This window comes from Leptonychotes weddellii, chromosome 4 (genome assembly GCF_054177405.1).
Source record: "Leptonychotes weddellii isolate Sample4059 chromosome 4, ASM5417740v2, whole genome shotgun sequence".
Lineage (NCBI taxonomy): Eukaryota > Metazoa > Chordata > Mammalia > Carnivora > Phocidae > Leptonychotes > Leptonychotes weddellii.
This window is the reverse complement of record NC_138372.1, coordinates 48,690,759-48,710,274: the sequence shown is the minus strand read 5'-3', so window position 1 is coordinate 48,710,274 and position 19,516 is coordinate 48,690,759. Positions and strand designations below refer to the sequence as shown.

The 19,516-nt window shown below is 47.1% G+C and overlaps 1 protein-coding gene across 4 annotated transcripts in view; it reads left to right on the top strand.

Annotated features, from left to right (window-relative positions):
* JAK1 (Janus kinase 1) overlaps positions 1-19,516 on the top strand; it is a 120,167-nt gene that overhangs the window by 86,261 nt on the left and 14,390 nt on the right. For all 4 annotated transcript variants that reach the window (XM_081818554.1, XM_081818557.1, XM_081818556.1 and 1 more), the window contains exons 6-12: positions 505-668; positions 2,308-2,650; positions 4,673-4,858; positions 8,523-8,680; positions 11,168-11,291; positions 13,331-13,517; positions 18,224-18,330. In XM_081818554.1, coding sequence (XP_081674680.1) covers positions 505-668; positions 2,308-2,650; positions 4,673-4,858; positions 8,523-8,680; positions 11,168-11,291; positions 13,331-13,517; positions 18,224-18,330 — 1,269 coding nt within the window. The remainder of the gene's footprint in view (positions 1-504; positions 669-2,307; positions 2,651-4,672; positions 4,859-8,522; positions 8,681-11,167; positions 11,292-13,330; positions 13,518-18,223; positions 18,331-19,516) is intronic.

Here is a 19,516-nt window from a genome sequence, read left to right as displayed (position 1 = left end):
GTGCTAATGATGCACTGTAGAATGTGGATTCCTTCGCCTTTCTCTAAATCTACCTCAGAGCAGGGTGTGGTGCCCTGTCAGTCATACACCCAATTCCCAGGCTAGAATATCTCCGCATATGTTTGTGGGATCAGCGAGCCAACCCCAGCCAGCTGTCACCCTCCCTTGCCCAGGTGCTGTCCGAGCCCAGTACGCGCTGCTGGTTGCCATCACTTCTAGATAAGCCCTGAGAAGGGGCTTCACATGTTTATGCTATTCATCAGCAGCTAACACACTACTCAATAAATATTTGTTAAATAAACCAGTTAACTTGGGGAGAACATTTTCTGAGCCTCTTCATACCCAACTGTTGAGAAAGAGCTCTGGTGCCGGAGAAAACTATAAATCTTGTTAGTCTCATTGCTGTACTGCTTTTCTGGGTGGCACCTCCTTGTGTGGGGGAACCTTCCTCTCAAGATTAGAAACTTAAGTGGTGGTTCATTTCTTCTCACCTCTGCTCCAAAGGGACAATATGATTTGGTCAAATGCCTGGCTCCCATTCGAGACCCCAAGACCGAGCAGGATGGGCATGATATCGAAAACGAATGTCTGGGAATGGCTGTCCTGGCCATCTCCCACTACGCCATGATGAAGAAGATGCAGTTGCCAGAACTGCCCAAGGACATCAGGTAAATCTTCCTGCTGGCTAAAGAATTGATCGTGGGGATGGTGCTATTTTGATACGTCCTCACACGTCTCAGTGTAACCACTGCCAGTTTTTGGCTGACCGTTGCTCTCTGCAGAGCCCAAATCTTGTTTAGAACATTTATAAAAGGTAGCACAGTTATAATGATAATATAATGAATGTTGGCTGATGACCTCAGAAATTTGTACTTGGGTGAAAGTTCTGGGCTAGGGATGCCAATCGGATGGGTGGCCTATGTGCCCACCCCTTGCGCCTCTGCCCATGGTGGGCATTACCTTCTATCACTACACTTTTTCCTTTTGTGCAAGACTTGTCTTAAAATCCTTCTCAGTATTGTTCTACAGGCAGCTACTGCCATCCATAGCCTGAACTAGAGTTCACCAGAGAGCTGTGAATTTCATGCAGAGGATGTTACCTCAAGAAAATTGTATTTACTTAAAAATGGCATTCATGATCAAGTCTTTGTGAGGGAATATTCAATCTTTATAATTTCTACCCATCTATAAAATATCTGTGTATTTACCAAGGAGTTCTTATGAATGTCTCATTGTGAAGAGCAAGTTATTAGAGCTGTATTGTTTGTGGAAGGTGGCATGCACCTTCTCAGAAGGTTCCTCCCTGTATCTCTTGCCCTGGAGCAGAGTCTGCGGACTACTCCTCGGTGATGCAGGACTGGATACCTGCTCTGCTGCTGCTTTCTCGTTTTTCTGTGGCTTTTGCTCTGGGCACCTCCTCTTTCCTTTGTCATGAGACTAAGGTGAAAAATGACACCTCTTCTCTGACCTTCCTCTCCTTTACCCTAAAATGTTACAGTATTTGTGGGGGCTAAATTCCAAACTTTACAGTTTTCAAGCCCTCTCAGTTCTGGCAGTGATAGGCAGACTGGTCTCCCCACTTGTCTGGTTCCCCGTTTGTTCTTTCCTTCATGGGTGTTCATACTCTTCTTAAAACTGGCTCCTTCTAGCAGTGTATCAGTTTGTTGAGACTGTTAGTCATAGATACTCTCCCATTAGCACCAGCATAAGTAACTGATCTTTCAGCTTCCTTGTCAATCCATTTACTACATCTGGGACACTTTGATGTGGCAGACACAAAGTCTTTTGTATTTAATTAGATTTTGTGTTTTTTCCCATTTCTTACAAAAGCAACATGGGATCTTTATAGAGAAATTAGAAAACAGACCTAAAAGCAGAATATACAAAGCATCTGTAATCACTCTTGACACCTTTCAAACCACTTTCTAACTGATGCTGAATCTTAATAACAGTGTATGTGAGTACCAACATGCACAGGAACAGTGACACCAGCAAGCAAACACACAGATAAGTCAATTTTGCTGCCTGCCTTTGTGACCCAGAAAATTAGATGATACTTGCAGGAATTCTCATTTCAGTAAAACCTGTGGAACATGTGTTTTCCCTCTCTTCAGTTCCTATTCACTTCCATCTCCTTGTGATTATCATCTCCTAGTTTTTACTCCATCTAAGACCCCACTGGGAGTAGGTCTTCCTTTCCCATGGGGCAACACATGGAAGGGAGATTTATAGACTTGGGTTTCTTTCTGTACTATTCTCTGCCGACCTGGACATGAAAGAGAGACATATTTTTCTATTTTGTTTTAGCTACAAGCGATATATTCCAGAAACATTGAATAAGTCCATCAGACAGAGGAACCTTCTCACCAGGATGCGGATAAATAATGTTTTCAAGGATTTCCTGAAGGAATTTAACAATAAGACTATTTGTGACAGCAGTGTATCTACTCATGACCTAAAGGTGAAATACCTGGCCACCTTGGAAACTTTGACAAAACATTATGGCGCTGAAATATTTGAGACTTCCATGTTACTGATTTCATCAGAAAATGAGATGAATTGGTTTCATCCGAATGATAGTGGAAACATTCTCTACTATGAAGTGATGGTAACTGGAAATCTTGGAATCCAGTGGAGACAGAAACCAAATGTAAGTGGTGGTAGGTGGCTGATCAGAACAGACCATCATGCATCAGAACAGACCTGTTCTGTTTATCCTGTTGGGATTACCTGTTTGCATGTCCACCACCCCTACCCACTGAGTGTATTCAGGTTAGAGACCATGTATCATTTATCTTTTATTGTGTTCATGCAGCAGTAGATCTAAATAAGTATTTCCTTCTGTAGGGAAATAGAGAAACAGAACAATAGCCTATATAATATGTAATAATATAATAATAATAACAGACATTTACTGAGCACCTACCACGTACTAGGTACTTTTCTAAGCATTTTACATGTATTACTCATTCCTAAAAAAAAAAAAAAAAAAAAGGAAAAGAAAAAAAGCCCTGAGAGGAGTACTACCATTATCCCTATTTTATTGATGAATGCAAAGAGGCACAGAGAAGTTAAGAAACTTGGCCAAGGTCATAACTAACTAACAAGCAATTGTGCCAAGAATTGAACTTAGGCTTCTGGCTCCATGAAATAGGGTAATTGATTTTGCGATTTAAAGCCACTTTTTTGAAGTATTTGTTGGATGAAGCAATGGAGCAGAGTGGTTTCAAAGCATGGGTTTTAAACCTAACTGGACCTGGTTCAGATCCTGGCTCCACTATTTATAGTTCTCTAGCTTTGGGGGTTACTTTCCCTGTATCAGCTGCATATTATTCATCTGTAAAATGGAAATACTTACTGTATCTGCCTTGTGGAGTTGTTGTGAGAAAATGGCAGCAGAGAGCCCAGCATATAATAAATGTTCAAAAATTATTATAGCTGCTGTCATCATCATTAAGGTTATCAATAATATTAAAGTAATGGTGAGATTTATTTTCTCCTCTTTTATTCATGCTAAGGAAACAATGCCTAACACTTACTGAGTGCTTTTTTTCTGTAGAATAGGTACACTGTTAATGAGAACTTATCTAATCCTCAAAGAACCTTGTGAAATGTAAGCTCTGTTTTATGGGCAGGGAAATGGAGGCTCAGATGATGACCCAACTAGTTAATAACTAACAGATTCTTCAAGCATGGGATTCTTATTTCCTTTTGAAAGTTTCAACTTGATTTTCCTATCTATCTATCTATTTATTTATTTTGATATAGTGTTCTATGATTCATTGTTTGCATATAACACCCAGTGCTCCATTCAGTACGTGCCCTCTTTAATACCCATCACCAGGCTAACCCATCCCCCCACCCCCTCCCCTCTAGAACCCTCAGTTTGTTTCTCAGAGTCCATAGTCTCTCATGGTTCGTCTCCCCTTCCGATTTCCTCCTGGAAAAAAAAAAAAAGAGGGTTCATTGAAGATTTTAAAAGTTAGTATATGTAAAACAGTCAAATCAGTGCCTGGCAGATAATACTCTGTGTTAGCATCTCTAGCAATGGCACGGCTCTATATTTCTTTGCTCACAGTCCTATAGCCACACTGAGAACACTGCCCTGTACATAATACACTCTTGATTAATTTGTTTTTTTGAAACTTAATTGGATACTTGACCTTTATTAAAGTTACCAGTACTTAACATTGGGGAAAAAAAAATAAGTTTCAACTTGAATGTCGTTAGGAAGTCAAGCTAATCAGTTGTAAGTTCTAGAAAGAGAAAGCTCGTGTTCTGTCCAGCCACATTTGGGAAGGCATGTTCTCTGCCTGGGTTGAAACATATATCAGTCTGGAAGTGAGAGGACCTGAGGGTAGGTGCCTGTCTAGTGGGCAGTTATCTCCCTCTCTGAGTTTACTTGTACATTATAGATTATGTGAAGCATTTAGTTGCTGGGCTTGGTAAGGTCCCTCCTAGGTATGAAATCCCAGGATTCCCTGATGGCCCCCAAACTGCGATCCTAAGCCCACATGTGCCCCCTCCCCCAATTCCTCTGTAAATCCAGGCAGGCTGGCTGTCTTCTTCTCGAATGTAGGCCCTGCTTTAGTTTTCCAGAAGCATTTACCTTTTTCACCAATAGAAAATGAGAAAGCCAACTTAACTCTGGCACCCTTATGCATCTTATCAGGTTGTTCCTGTTGAAAAGGAAAAAAACAAACTGAAACGGAAAAAACTGGAAAATAAACACAAGAAGGATGAGGAGAAAAACAAAATCCGGGAAGAGTGGAACAATTTTTCTTACTTCCCTGAAATCACCCACATTGTAATAAAGGAGTCTGTGGTCAGCATCAATAAGCAGGATAACAAAAAAATGGTGAGTTTGCTCTGGAAGCAATTCTGTCTGGATCCGGTGACGAGAGGGAGACTTCGTGGAGGACAGTGATGTGGCACTTGCTTTGCAGAGTTCCTGTCCCAAAGAGAAAATTTGATGACTGTCTCTCTTTCCTCCTTAAGCCAGAAATCCCTCTTGCTGACGCTGACATTATCAGTGCTGGTTTTTGAGTCACACTGGGATGTTTCAGTGCCTCTCTTTGGTCTTGCCAATGTGTCTCTACTTCAGGGTTTGCTGCCCTCCCAAAGACATTTCAGCATAAATACTTAATTCACAAAAGGGAGTGGATTTGAAGGAAAGGGAGATCGGTGAGTGTTAGCTTTTTCCCCCAAGGTCTCCTTCGGTCTCTCTGCCAAGTTGAGTGTTTCCTCTGGGATGAGGTCAGTGGGAAGCCCTGCTTTGCACTTCGGCAGACTGGTCAGGCTGGTGGCTGTGGCCACAGTGGCTGTCCTCGTTGTGGTGTCGGGCACACCTAAGTGACTCTCGGACAGAGGAAGGGGTGTTGAATCTCACTTCCTCTTTTTTGGTCTCACTTAAGGACATAATCTAGACAGGCCCGCAAGTTTTGGCAGGGGATGTAGCAACGCTGCCAGAATAAACATGTTTGTGTTGGGGAAGTCATGGCTGACGGCACGTGGAGAGGGTGGGCGGCTGAGGCGGGGCACTCACAGACTGAAGGTAGTCAGCACCGGGGAACGACCGTGTTTTGCCCCGGATTTGGCAAAGACTGTGTCAAAGGGATAACACTCAGTGGTGGGAACGAATCTGGTGATCTGGTTTAGAACAGATGACCACGCTGTTCATCTAGAGTAACTTGCCTTTTTATACCTTGTAGAAAGCAGTTTGGCAGCATGTACTAAAAGCCTTGAAAATATTTATGTATCCCTCCATTTGGGAACTTAGGGCTGTTTTCCAGAAACAATGAGAGATGAAGCCAGTGGCCTGTGAATGAGTATGTTTGTCCCAGTGGAATTTACAGTGTAAAAATACTGAAAATTACCTAAGTATACAATAATAGGAGAATGGTAGAATATCCGAGTAATAGAATATTATATAAACAATTTGCTAAATTTTTTTAATAATCTGGAAAAATGCTTAATATATGGAAAAAAGCAGAATAGAAAACTCTATTGAACAGTACCAATTTTGTTTAGAACGTTTTTAAAAGGTACGCATATACATATACACTCTCTTAGAAAAATCAAATATTAACAGCTGTTCTTTATGGTGGGATTATTAATGATTTAAATTTCTTTTATTCTCCTAACCTTTTAACAATAAACATAAGTTAATTTCGTCAGGAAACTGTAGTGAAAAATAAAGTGAAGAGAGAAGTAGAAGAGTCCAGATAGATGTTAGTGGGAAGATGGAGAACAGAGGGAGGGATATTCAGCATATTACAGAGATAAGGCCGGATTATATGCTATGTCCGCAGGATCTTCTTTAGTCCTTACAAGAATCTTAGAGGCAGGCATTTTGGCTCTATTTCCAGTGGGGAAATGGGAGGCCGTGGACAGGTGTAGACACTCGTACAGGATGACAGAGTGAGAAAGTGGCAGCTCCAGCTCCAGGGCGTTCTCTTCCCCAGAGACTGCAGTGAGGAGGAGCTTGGCACCTCCGTGATCTGGCTCTTCACCATGGTCAGACCCCGAAGACGCGTAGCCAAGGAGGAAAAGCAGCAGTCAGCTGGTACAGTGTGTGTGAGCTGCCCCTATGCTGTCCTGGCTGGTGGAGCCCGGCTTGGCACCCGGGTGGCGGCGCCCCTGTCACCTCAGTCAGAGCCCAGCTGCAGTGCAGTGTAGGGAGCAGGAGGAAGGTGGGGAGAAATAGCTCCGTGATCTCCCTGTGACTTCATTTTTCTTGACAAACACTGGCTCCTACTACATGCCAGGTACATCCCATTCCAAATGCTTTACAAATGTAAACTCTTTCCATTTTCATTGGCCTTAGAGGTAGGTGTATTCTTATCTTCATTTTACAGAGGAGGAAACTGAGGCACAAAAAGCTTAGGTAACTTGCCCAGGGTCACGCAGTTCTTAGGTTAAACCATTTGAAATGGCCAATATTTGACACTTTGTGACCTGTAAAAATGATGGTTACCTCTGCTTAACCGTAATAGCAAGTGGAGATCCTGTGATTTGAGCCCACAGAAACGGATTCCAGAACCTGTGGTTAACACTGTGATGCTGTCTCTTTATCTCAGTCCCCTGTCCCTTCTCGGCCATGGAATTTCCAAGCCCTTTGATCAGGCAGTACTTTGGCCACGGGTCTTTCAGGAAGGCATGATGGTAGCATGTTATCAAATTAAATCTTGATTTATTTTTCCTCTCTGCCTCTTCTTGACATCTTCCATTTCCATTTAGACTTCTGTTCTAGGGAACTTAAGTGTTTACATGGTCTTACTTTTTTTATGTGACTGGGTGAAGGGCTGCCCAGGCCAGACTACCTTGCGTTTGCGCTTTGGGGAGCTGCAAGTGGATGAAAGGAGGCACACTTAGCCCAGAGTGTCCTGACTGAATAACTGTCCCTGTGGTGGCCTTGGCCTCCTTGGCTCACAAGTCCACAGTGGAGCCTTCCTTTGGCAAGATAGCTAGCTGTCATTAGCTCCACTTACTTCCATCCTTTCTAGTGGCTTCTATCCACCCCTTTCCCTTTGACTGTTTTTCTCGTCTCTGTTTTTCTTCGCCACCAGTCTGTCCTTTCTCCAGTGCTATGAACAGAGTCTTAGTCTCACATGTCATTTTGCCCTCAGAAGGCTCCGGTGCTTTTTAATGTTCTTGTGAGTTAAAGCTCTAAATGGCTTTCCATACCCTCCTTCTCCAGGAGATGTTCCTGGTTGAGCCCATGGCTTCTCTCACATGGGCAGTTTTTGTTTAGGGCTATATGACCAAGACCAAAAAAACCCCCCCAAAACAAAAACAAACAAAAAAAACCACCTGTCTTTACCTCCAGGTGTTTTTTTGAAAACCTTCCTTCTGTGGAAGTTCCCTCTCTCATCTTCTCCATTTTTGCCTTTGCTCTCCCTCTTTGAGTAAGACTGTCTGCCTCCTCCAGACCCTCTGAGGTCTCTGGACTTAATCTAGCAATCTCATCATTGTCTGGGACCATTTCTGGATTAAAATCTGGGCGTTTCACTTTCTAGACCAACTCTATATGAGAGGAAGCCCCTGTGCCTCTGTTTCCTTTTCTGTAAAATGGGAGCGAGCGATGCTACCGAGTCAGTCATTGCTCTGTGCCAAGACCAGGGTGCCATTGCACACGCTCTGCTCCTACTCCCTCCACTTTTCTTTCTTTCTTTTTTTTTTTATTTCACTTTTATACCACCGTGCTCCTGATGCAGGCTTGCTCCTCCCTCTGGACCCGGGCAGTAGCCTCTCCATAGGTCTCCTGCCTGCCACAGCTGCCCGTTCTGCCCTTCCTCCCACACAGACACGCCATACCTCATCTGATAGTTTGGAGATAATAGACAAGAACGTATGAGGAACAGTCAAAATCCTGTATAAATGTAAGGGGTGCAGTTAGTTTTGAGCTCATGCGTTCTGCATTGTGTTTTAAATACCTTCTCGCTGTGTGCCTCCTCATAAAGTCAGCTGCCCGAGGTGGTAGGCACGTGATGTAACCATGGGCATGTCTTCTCTCTCACCAGGAATTGAAGCTCTCGTCCCACGAAGAGGCCTTATCCTTTGTGTCGCTGGTCGACGGCTACTTCCGGCTCACGGCAGATGCCCATCATTACCTCTGCACCGATGTGGCTCCCCCACTGATCGTCCACAACATACAGAATGGTTGTCACGGTCCAATCTGGTTGGTTCTGGCACTTTTTCAGTTGCCCTTGGTGTGAAAAGAACCACATTTTAGTGGTGGGGCGTGTGGCCTCCTGAGACACAGTTGTCATCGGTTGTTTAGGTGGGGGCTGGTTGAGTATGTTTGGGACTTACTTGGTGCCTTCTTTTCCATCCCTGCTGTCCCCTGGTCAGGCCTTCCTGTCATCTCTTACCTTGGTTCACGCCACAGACCCTTCCTTCTTCCCCCTTGGGTTTCCTCATAGTTTTGTTTTTGTTTTTTTTTTTTTAAATATTTTATTTATTTATTTGACAGAGAGAGAGACAGCTAGAGAGGGAACACAAGCAGGGGGAGTGGGAGAGGGAGAAGCAGGCTTCCCGCTGGGCAGGGAGCCCGATGTGGGGCTTGATCCCAGGACCCTGGGATCATGACCCGAGCCGAAGGCAGACACTGAACGACTGAGCCAGCCAGGCGCCCCGGGTTTCCTCATAGTTAAACCCCCTCACTTCTCCACGCTGACCAAGAGATGCGACACTTCCTAACCCCTTGCTGGGCCAGACATACAGATAGGACACGGGTCCCAGTTTCACTGTAGTAAGCAATGGCATCCTGAGTCAGCTTGTCCTAAAGCGCCAGATAAATGGTGGGAACAGTGGGGTGACCAAGCCTTAGAGCCGGAAGGGGCTTTGGTGGACATCTTGTCCCACCTGCATCTCAGACCTAGAAGCCCTTACTCAGATACCTCTGGTGATGGGGTACTCAGTACTGCAGGAGGCAGCCAGTAGATTATAGCTCTGACAGTTACAGACAAACGTACCTTTCTGCTAGGGAATTGAAGTTCGCCTCTCTTTAACTTCTTCCTACTCATTTGACTTCTGTCATTTGAAGCAACGGGGATTCAGTGTACTTCCTTTTACATAGGACTGTTCTTCAGATGAAAACAGCTGCTGTATTTCTTCTGAGTCTCTCTTCCCAAACCGAAATATGTCTGGGGAAGCATCTCTTCAGCTGCCTTCCTCATGATAGGTTCCCACCGTCTTCCCTCTGCCAGTTACTGGTGGACAGCGAGTTCATTAGTGAGTGATCCCCGGCTTCCAGAGGCTCACAGACTCATGGGGAGATAGACACACAAACAAATGCAGAGCAGGCTGCCGAGCATTATAATAAAGCATCTCCCTCAAATATCCCAGCCACAGTTAGGCTTCAGGGCCCTGGCCCTTGCTCTTCCCTTGGCCTAGAACGCTCTTCCTCTGGAATGTATACAGCCACCACTTCCTTCAGATGTCACTCAGATAGCACCTTATCGGTGAAGTCTTCCCTGACCACCTTCTATGAAGTAACAACACCTCTTCCTCCCCCACACCCCACACTTCCTGGCTCCTTCACTCTGCTTTAGTTTTCTTCAGTGGCTTTTATTACCTCCTGACTCACTTTGTTTATTTCCGTGTCCCTTTGTTTCTTGTCTGTGTGGCCTTGCTGCCCAGAGTATGAGCTGCATAGAGGCAGAGGGCACTGTGTGCTTTGCTCACTGCTTTTCCTCAGCACCCGTGGCAGGGCCTGGCACATACCAGAGGCACTCCATAAGTATTTGCTGAATCGGTGAACGTTTTGTGTTCTGTGGGAGTTTGAAACTCACTGCCTCCTCTGGGGAGGCAGCATTCAGATCAGATTAAACTTTGAAGAATCAATGCAGGTTGACAGGTCTTAAAGAGGGAAAGGGGCCTCCCAGGTGAAGGATCATCATGTGCAAAGGCATGAAGTTGTTCCAGATCATGGAGCGGTTGGTGTCTGCCTTTCTTACACACGTTGACCATGTTGGTCCTCTTTTGCCAACTTCGTGAGCACCACTCATGATATGTGGGGACTTCACCTGTAGATTTATTTAGTGACTGTTCACTGCCCTGTGTGTGCAGTACTGATTGATCCTCGGGGTACAAAGGAATGTAAGATGGGCATATTATATTCCCTATTAATATCTTTCTAACTCTTTTTTTCTTTTTTTATTCGGTGTTAATTATTCAGTTACTTATTTACTGAGTAGCTACTATGAGCCAAGTGTGCTCTGGTTATTGGGGATACAGCAGTGAACAGAATAACCCCAAATTTGTGCTCTCCTGAGGCTCATGTTCTAGTTGGACTGCCTAGGGATGGTGGGGAGGGACCCCACTCTATGGCGGGCACTCTGTGATGGGCAGCTCTGCATCACCTCTGCGGGGACATCTCCTGCCGCGAGCTGGAGACCACACATGTGGGGAAGTCAGGGACAAGCAGGGCTCAGTGCCTTGGGCAGCAGGCGAGTCCTCTTCTAGACCTTGGAGACTTGATGTGTCTTGAGGCTCCTTGGCATCTCGGCTTGCCCCACGTGTCCTCTCAGACGTCAGGACCCAGGACATGTAATGCGATGGGGCTGTAGGACTTGAGCCAGCTCAGAGACGTGGATATCCCGTGGGCTTTAGAGTGTTCTCATTGGTATGAGTTCTTTCTCCCTTTCCCTTTCTCTTCCTCTAGCACAGAATATGCCATCAATAAGTTGCGGCAAGAAGGAAGCGAGGAGGGGATGTATGTGCTGAGGTGGAGCTGTACCGACTTTGACAATATCCTCATGACTGTCACCTGCTTTGAAAAATCTGAGGTCAGTCAGGAAAAATCTTAGTCATTCAGGCCAAGTCATATCGCCACAGGGTGTTCGATGCAGCCAGCCCAGGAGCTGCTCCAGAGAGGACCACCCTGGGACATGGGGGTAGAAAAGCCTGCGTTTCTGAGAAAATCCCTGGCAGTTCTGACCAGGACAACCCTGCTCTTCAAAAGGAGACTTCCCTAGCAGCCAGACCCCGAACGTTTCCCCTCATGGCCCTTTCTTCCCTCAAGGGACCCATGGCAGGGGTCCATGGTCACTCTGGAAAGTAGAGTGTGGCCAGAAAACCAGTTCACACCAAACATTTGTCAAGTTTAATGCACTTGTTGGGAGTGGTTGATTTTACACTCAGGGACAAAATCACAGACCCAGAGCCGTGTCTGATCTGTGGCACTCACTGGGACATACCAGTGCCAAGATGGCCGGCTCGGCAACCTGGCCTACCACAGATTTCCCCAGATGGGAGCTTCAGACATTTTAACAGACGACTTGCTGTTCCGTGTTTGACAGGTGGAGATGGCTCTATTTAGTGACTCTAGTGTAGCTGGACACCAGGAATGGTGTGAGAGACACCTGAAAACAAAGAAGCCAGAATTGTTGACCTTACCTCACTAGACTGCAATACTGCCTTTGTCATTCATTTGTGATTTTTTTAAATACAGGAAATGGAATATTTTAAAAGACAATGGGTTTTACGGAATTAGTCCGGATAAATACACTAGTGTTGACTGGGTTAGTGTGAACTGGGAGAACTGGGGTGGCAGGGGGAGGTGGGGGAGCTTCAAGGTGGAAGTCTGCACATGAGCTTGCCATAAACCTCAGACGGTAGAAGGAAAAGTACTGGGGAGCCCCTGGGGACTAGACTCCGTCAGGAGTGGGAAGAGGAAATGGCAGAAGGAACCCAGCGCTGCCAAGTGTCCTGGGCAAAGTGTCTAGGTGCCACTGCCTGCCTGGGGCTGTTCCTGCACAGCAAGGCCTCACGGCTGGTATGGACGCAGCAGGTCATGTCAGGTTTGTTCCTGGGCAGCATGCCTATCTTCTGCTTTCATCAGTCTTGAAGGAAGTTTAATGTTTTGAACATGGACGGGCGCACGAGAGAGCCCAACTGCCTTCTGAGGTGGAATGGGCTTATGCTGTACCAGGAATGTCAGTGACTCAGTAGCATGGTCCACCTGGGGTCAGATTACCTGGGGAAACAGGATCGTAGCTATGATTACTCCTGCTGTTCATTGTAGTTCACCAGACGCTATGCTGAACACTTTACCTGCATGTCCTCATTTAAACCTTAGGCTGACCTTGTGAGATAGGTGGTATTATCCCCAGTGTACAGATGAATAAACCAAGGCATCGAGATCTCAAATATCTTGTCCTGGTCTACACCATAAGTAGATCTTTCTGATCCTCATCCTTAATCACTAAAAGATTTGTCTCTGTACAAAAAGTGCCCGTGAAGGAAAACCTCTGCTTCTACTTCTTCTCTGTGGTGCCATAGAACCCTGAAAATAGATCAGACTGCCGACCATCACCTCCCAGGGTGGTTCTCCTCAAATGGATGCACGGCCCAGAGGGGCTCAGTTTGAGAGGCTTCCTGGATAAATACTATTATAGTAATTATTATTTCATGCATAATAATATTTGCAAATCTTTATGAAGTGCTTACTAAGTTTTTTACTATGTCATGTAATCATAGCAGTCCTGTGAGGTTGGTTTTTCAGTGAACTTCATCTCACACATTTAAAACGAGGTGATGCTGTTGTAGAAGTCACTGTTCAGTTATGCTTAACGTTAACTCCGTAATGTTAACTCCCTTTTATCAGTGTCTTCTTCTGGATTTATTTATTTCTTTGTTTGTTTACTTGTTTATAATACATTTTTACTTTTGAATAATTACAGATTACACAAATGGTTCAGAGATCATACAGAGTTCTAGATATCTTTTATCCAGCTTCTCATATTGTTAACAAATTATGTACCCATGGTACATTTGCTTGACCCGTTTAAAACAATTGGTTTCTGGTCATTTTCCTGAATGGCAGGTGCTGGGTGGCCAGAAACAGTTCAAGAACTTTCAGATCGAGGTGCAGAAGGGCCGCTATAGCCTGCATGGCTCAGACCGCAGCTTCCCCAGCCTGGGGGACCTGATGAGCCACCTCAAGAAGCAGATCCTGCGCACGGACAACATCAGCTTTGTGCTGAAGCGCTGCTGCCAGCCCAAGCCCCGAGGTCGGTTTCCCTGGGCCAGAGCCAGGCCCTGTCCCCTCAGGGTCCCCCTGTGCCCCGTGGCGATGCTCCAAGACACCTGGTAACCAAAAGAGCCTGGTTGTTCGGAAGAAAGTGGCCCCTCCCCACAGTTTCCAGGTGGCTTTCATTTCGTCTAGTTACAAGTCTGTCCCCACCTCCAATCCCGGTCCTCAAGTGTCAGCGTTTTCTATAGAATAAAACATACACCTTTCCTTAGCCGCTCAGGCTTCAGGAAGAGCCACGTTTAGGATTAGTAAACAGAAGCTTATTACTTTCTTCTTTAAGATAAAATGTCTTAAGAGTTCCCCCGTGGGTGGTTTATTATCTGGGAAATGTTCCCTGGCACATCTTCTGTGGGCCAAGAACTATGGTGAATGCAGAGCATCAGAAATGCCTGGCACCCAGTCCCTGGTCTCCAAGGTTTCCAGTCTCATGCAGAAAATGTCCTAGGGAAATGAGGCCACTGCATGTGTGATGCTGTTTCATCAGCACCCATATGTCACACCTCAGGCTCACAGAGACGGGGATGGTCAAACGTCCCTGGGCTGTGGCATGGAAGACTGCCCGGAGGAGGGAGGCGGATCTTGGATAGTGGGGCGGGGCGGGGGGGCTTGCCTGTTAGTTGAGGGCGTTTCCTGATGAGTGTGTGCAGGGGCAACATGGCAGGCCACAGCAGGGGCTGCAGAGAAGCAGGGGCTGAAGGGCTAATGTGTCTGATGAAGCTGGTGAAGTTAGAAAGAAGGGGCAGGTGAGGTTGGGAGAGGAAGATTTGGGTCAGAGGAGGCCTTGGGTGCCATGCCAGGGAGCTGCAGTGCCAAACCATGGGAGGGTCAGGTTGTAAAATGGATGGGAGGGGTGAGGAACCTGGCTTTGGTTCTTGAAGCCCCGTGGATAGTGTCACTGATGTCCTGGAGGTGGATTCATCACCTCTTAGAATGTGAGAACTGGAAGGACAGTTAGGCATCACCTGGTCAAATGCCGCATCTTACAGATGAGAAGATTGAGTCCTGGGGAAGTGAAGTGGGTATCACTGAGGGTCAAGGTCAAAGGGGTTTGAGTGCCACTCTACCCCAAATGACATTTTGACATTCCCCTACTGCACGGTGCTGCCTGCATGGGTCAGATCCTTCCCTGAGAAGAGGTCAGGCCTCAGAGAAAGGGTAGGCAGCACAGTCGTTCTGAGGCCCTGGTAAGTATGGTGGAAGATGCTCTGAGGAGTGTCTTCATCTGAGGCGGCTCTGGTTCTTTTACGGGAATTTGTGAGCCTTTATGTCAGGGATGGGCAGAGGAAGCAACACCAGGACAAAAAGGGGCCTGGGTTCTTGATGTTTGAATCGCTTTTTGGCCTCCTAGCAAGGGGCTGCCACTGCACTCGGTGAAAGAGGAAGGACTTATGTTCTTGTTGATCAGATAGGGTTTCCTGCCAGCTCTGGGGTAACTGCAGCCTTTGTTTTCATGCTTGAAGATGTTCCACAAGGCTGAAAACACATCTGGCACTTGGCCCTGAGACCTCAGAGTGCGGTAAAACCTTAAAGCCCAACGACCCTATTTACTCACATAATCTCTCCTAACAGATATTAGGAGCAGTTTTTACTTTTCCTTGGGATTTGTGGTCTCTGGGTAAGGTTGAGGACATAGAGAGCGGTGGCCACAGGTAGCGAGGACTGGTGGCAGGTGGGAGACCGGGACATGATTTCTTCACTGGAATTAGCTGGAGAGGTCTCTGGTGTCCATGCCACGTACTGGTCCAGATCTGGGGGCCAGGAGCGGTAGCGGGAGACGCACGGGAACAAATTGAAGCCCTCCCTCATGGCTTCTCATGAGGCTCCTGGACTCCTGAATGTGCTTAGTGTCTGTCTCTCCTCTCTCCCACTTGAGTATGAACTCTTAAGACAGGATCTGGATCTGTCTTAGCACCCCGTGACTCATGGGCAGCACCACACCCAGCACAGAGTCCACGCTCACTGATGTCTGTCAGGGGAATAGTTAGAGCAGTAGCTACCATATTGGCGGGTACCTACTAATGCCAAGCACTTTTCATGCATATTTGCATTTGCTCCATCTGACAGTAGCTCTTTGTAGCTATTACAGAGATGCGGAAATGGAGGCTCAGAGATGTTCGTGCCTTGCTGCTGGGGGCAGCAGTAGTTAACAGTAATAGGAGCAACAAGTAGTGATGATGATGATGATGATGGCTACTAGGCTTACAGGCCCTGTGTGAGGGTCTTCCGTCTTCCGAGTCATTTAATCTTCAGAACAAGCCAGAGTGTGTTGTAATCCCCGTTATATTTGCCTAGGTAGGTAGAGGATGACTGGGGACGTGAACTCAAGTCTTCTGACTCCAGCTCTGGTGATCTTTCCTGTACGTCCCGTTATACTCTGCGAAGGTGCAGGGGCAGCCATCAGCCCAGAGCTCTGGGGCGAGGGCAGTTCTCCTGACCTGGAGGAGGGAAGGGCCTGGCGGTGGAGAGAGGAGGAATGAGCCCTGTGTATGAGGCTTGCTTCTCTGGGCCGTCAGAAGCCCTCTGTCTTCCCTCCACCACCTGCAAATTAGAGAAGTGGTAAAATCATGAAAATTAAGGAGAAGGTCATTTTGGGTTCCTCAGTGCTTCTGCCCTCCTAACCGCAAGGCTCTGATGGCCCCCACTTCGACCTGGGTTTCCCACTTGAAAATGCAACTGAGAAACTCCTCATGGAATAAAGGAAAAGCAGGTGGCCACTCAGAGTGGATGTGACAGTAAAGCAAGTCCACATCTCTGTGTTGTCCAGCCCCACTGTCCCTCTCCAAGTCTCAGGGTGACTGTGGCAAGAAGAGGGTAGCGACCCAGCAGGACTCACTGGCCCAGTCATCACTGACCCTCCCATGTCCTCATCTGTGGAGTGGAGCCAGGGGCTTGATTTCTGCACCCTTTGGCTCTGACACTGAGAACTTCTGACTGTTGCCAGCCAGCTGGTACAAGGATGATGGCGCTGACCAAGATGTAATACTGGTCTTAACCACAATGGCTACCAGTTTTGGAGCACTCCCTGTACACCAGGCACTGAAGTAAACCCTTCATATGCGTTATCTCGTTTATCCCTCACAGCAACCTGATGAGGGGCATGACTGTGTCTCCCATTTTTCTAGTGAGAAAACGGGTTTAACAGGTACCCCCACTCACACAGTTGACTTCAGTGCCATGCTCCCCGAAGCAGCCATGCAAATCATCGCCCATAAATGGCGCCTGTTTTCATCCTCCTCTCTCATTTTCAAAACACCTCCAACCCTTTGCTGGGGACACCATTCAGGTGGCTCTTTCTTGGTCTTTTCTCCATCAGGGCAGTCCTGAGTTGCCTGTTTTGAATCTGATTGTATCCAGGTTACAGAGTGGAGTCAGGATAACAGAATGGAGGAGAACAGACTGGAGAAAGGGTACCCAGGATATGGTAATAAGGGGAGCCTGTGCCTGAACCCAGTGTCTGGCTCCCAGATTTGTGCCTCCCACTAGGGCCAGGTTTGCTATAAGAAGGTACGAGGCTGGAGCCATCCATGACTGAAGTGTGAGCGTCCAGGGCTTACTAGCTGCCTGACCTTGGGATAGTCACCCTGAATCTCTGTTTTCTGACCTATAGAATAAAAAGGATAAAAATACTGTGTACCTCATAGAATTGTCATAAGGACAAAGGAATTACTGTGAGGAAAGCTCTTAGGGGCAGTGGCTGGCAAAGAGAAAGCAATCAGAAAATGTGAGCTGAAAAAAAACAACAAAAAGGAAAATAAGCCCTGCCCTGCAGGGAAGTGAGGATTTGAGAGACCACGTCCAAATTACTCGGCCTACTGCAGGCACCTGGTCCTCAGCAGCTAGAGGGGGTTCTCCTGGGGTTCCAGAATCCTCTCACTGCAGTCCAAATCTGGAAGGGGCACTCCCTCCCCTCCCCCCCTCCAGTGACATAGCTTGAAGTAGCTCCATGGTGGGAAGGCACCTTCTGTGGATTGTAAATTCCATGAGCCACTTGTGCTCATCGTGGCCCGGCAGATTTTGTAAAGTGTTCGGTTTGCCGTTTGAATCCGTAGAATCTGGGGGCTGGTCTGCTCATAACCTATACATTGAGTTAGCGTCTCCTTGGAGTCAGGCACTGCTGGGAGCCCAGAGAGGTTCAGGCACGACCTTCTCTCTGGGTCACCCCCTACACCCAAGGGACTGCTTCTTCCTCTCTGCTCAGCTCTCGTCCTTCAGCTCACATCCTGATTATTCATTCACACGGTGAACAGATACTTCCTGAGTACCTACTACATACCAGGCTGTGGAGGTAGAGCAGGAAATAAGATAGACACCGTCCCTGCCGGTGGGGACTTCCTCTTCTCAGATTTTAAAATTTCATTTCCCTAGGCAGACCTTCCCTAACTTCTGCTACCAGAACAGATCCTGCTGTGTCAACCCTCGAACACCTGGGCCTGGCTTGGAGAGTAGCTGCACAGATTGGAGCTTTCTTTTTGATGGGTTGATTATTTGATTAGTTTAGGCTCTGTTATTAGCCTGCAAGCTCCTGGAGGGCGTAAATCAAGTACTTAATAAACACTTACTGAATGACTGAACCAGCACATGTACAAATATGTGTTCAGCAAGCCCCGTGATTTGGCAAGCATTGCCTTACTGGGATCTTGAACCTTCACTACCCTGCTCAGACTTCTTCATTCTCTTCCACAGAGATCTCCAATCTTCTGGTGGCTACTAAGAAAGCCCAGGAGTGGCAGCCTGTCTACCCCATGAGCCAGCTGAGTTTTGACCGGATCCTCAAGAAAGATATTGTGCAAGTGAGTCTTTGCTAAGGTTCCTGAGCCCACCTTGGTCCTGCCTCTCCACAGCGAGTAGACTGAGGATTTGGGGGGAGTGAAGTCTGGGTTTGGGGAAATCCTATCAGAAAAAAAATAAGGAGCTTTCCTTTCATAGTTAAAGCTGTTCAGCCACTGCCCTGCCATTGTATCCAGCCTTGCCAATGTTCCCCAGAGATACTTTCTCTTTGAAGGGAAATGGATTTGTCAAGCTTTGTGGGGTTATCTAGGGTTATAGGACCTTCTGTTATGGGTCTTCTTCGGATAGAAGGAGTTGGAGAACTTGGTGGGAATGCTGACAGGGCCGCACAAATCGGGTGTCCATGGGGGAGTCTGAGCTGATGACCCGCATTAACCCACCACATGCTGTGTGACAAAGCACTACTAAAGTTCAGTTCCTAGGCTTCCTGATGATGCTTCCAGAGGGAGCAAAGCTATGGGGTACAGAATACAGTAAGGGAGCATGAGATGTACAATGTTGGCCTGCAGGAGAACTGTCTTGAGAAAGAGATCCCTTGGACCAGTGTTCCAGCTTGGGAGGCCTTTTGCCCAGAGTCTGCAGCCGTAGGCAGGCCCAGCTTCCCTTGTAGCTGCCCTTGGGCCTTGGCTAGGGGTGTGAGGCCCGGGGCAAATCCCACTTCTGTTCCATGCCCCCACCCCAGTCCTTGTACACAGCCACACACCAGGGAGGCGAGGAGACAGCATGCCAGCAGCCTTGGAGGGAAGGCACCGTTGACTGCCTGGGAGAGATTGCAACACTTGGAAGGTGTTGCAGAGCGAATTGTGTGCTCACATCTGTTGGGGAGCCTAGTGGGAGGTAGTAGGCATGGGGTTGGGTACCTGGTTTACTTTTTTAAGTTAATCCCTAAAATTGTTGGGTAGGGTGTTCAGGGAGTAGGAGCCCACCACTGCAACCGCCTCTCGCTTTCCTTTGGAGACATTCTTCACTGAAGGCCAGTGTTTATTGTTTTCTGTCCCTCTGATGGAGTCAGAGCTGTGGCCAGAGATTAAAATCACCAGAGCAGTGGTACCCTGGCCTTTTTTCTGTCCAAACTTGGCACCGTCCTTGGGCCCTTCCTTCTCTCCTTGCCCTCAAGCCACTCGGAGGGTCCCAGGCATCCTCCATGCCCCCCGCGCTCACCTAGGCCCCGCCCCACCGGCACTCATC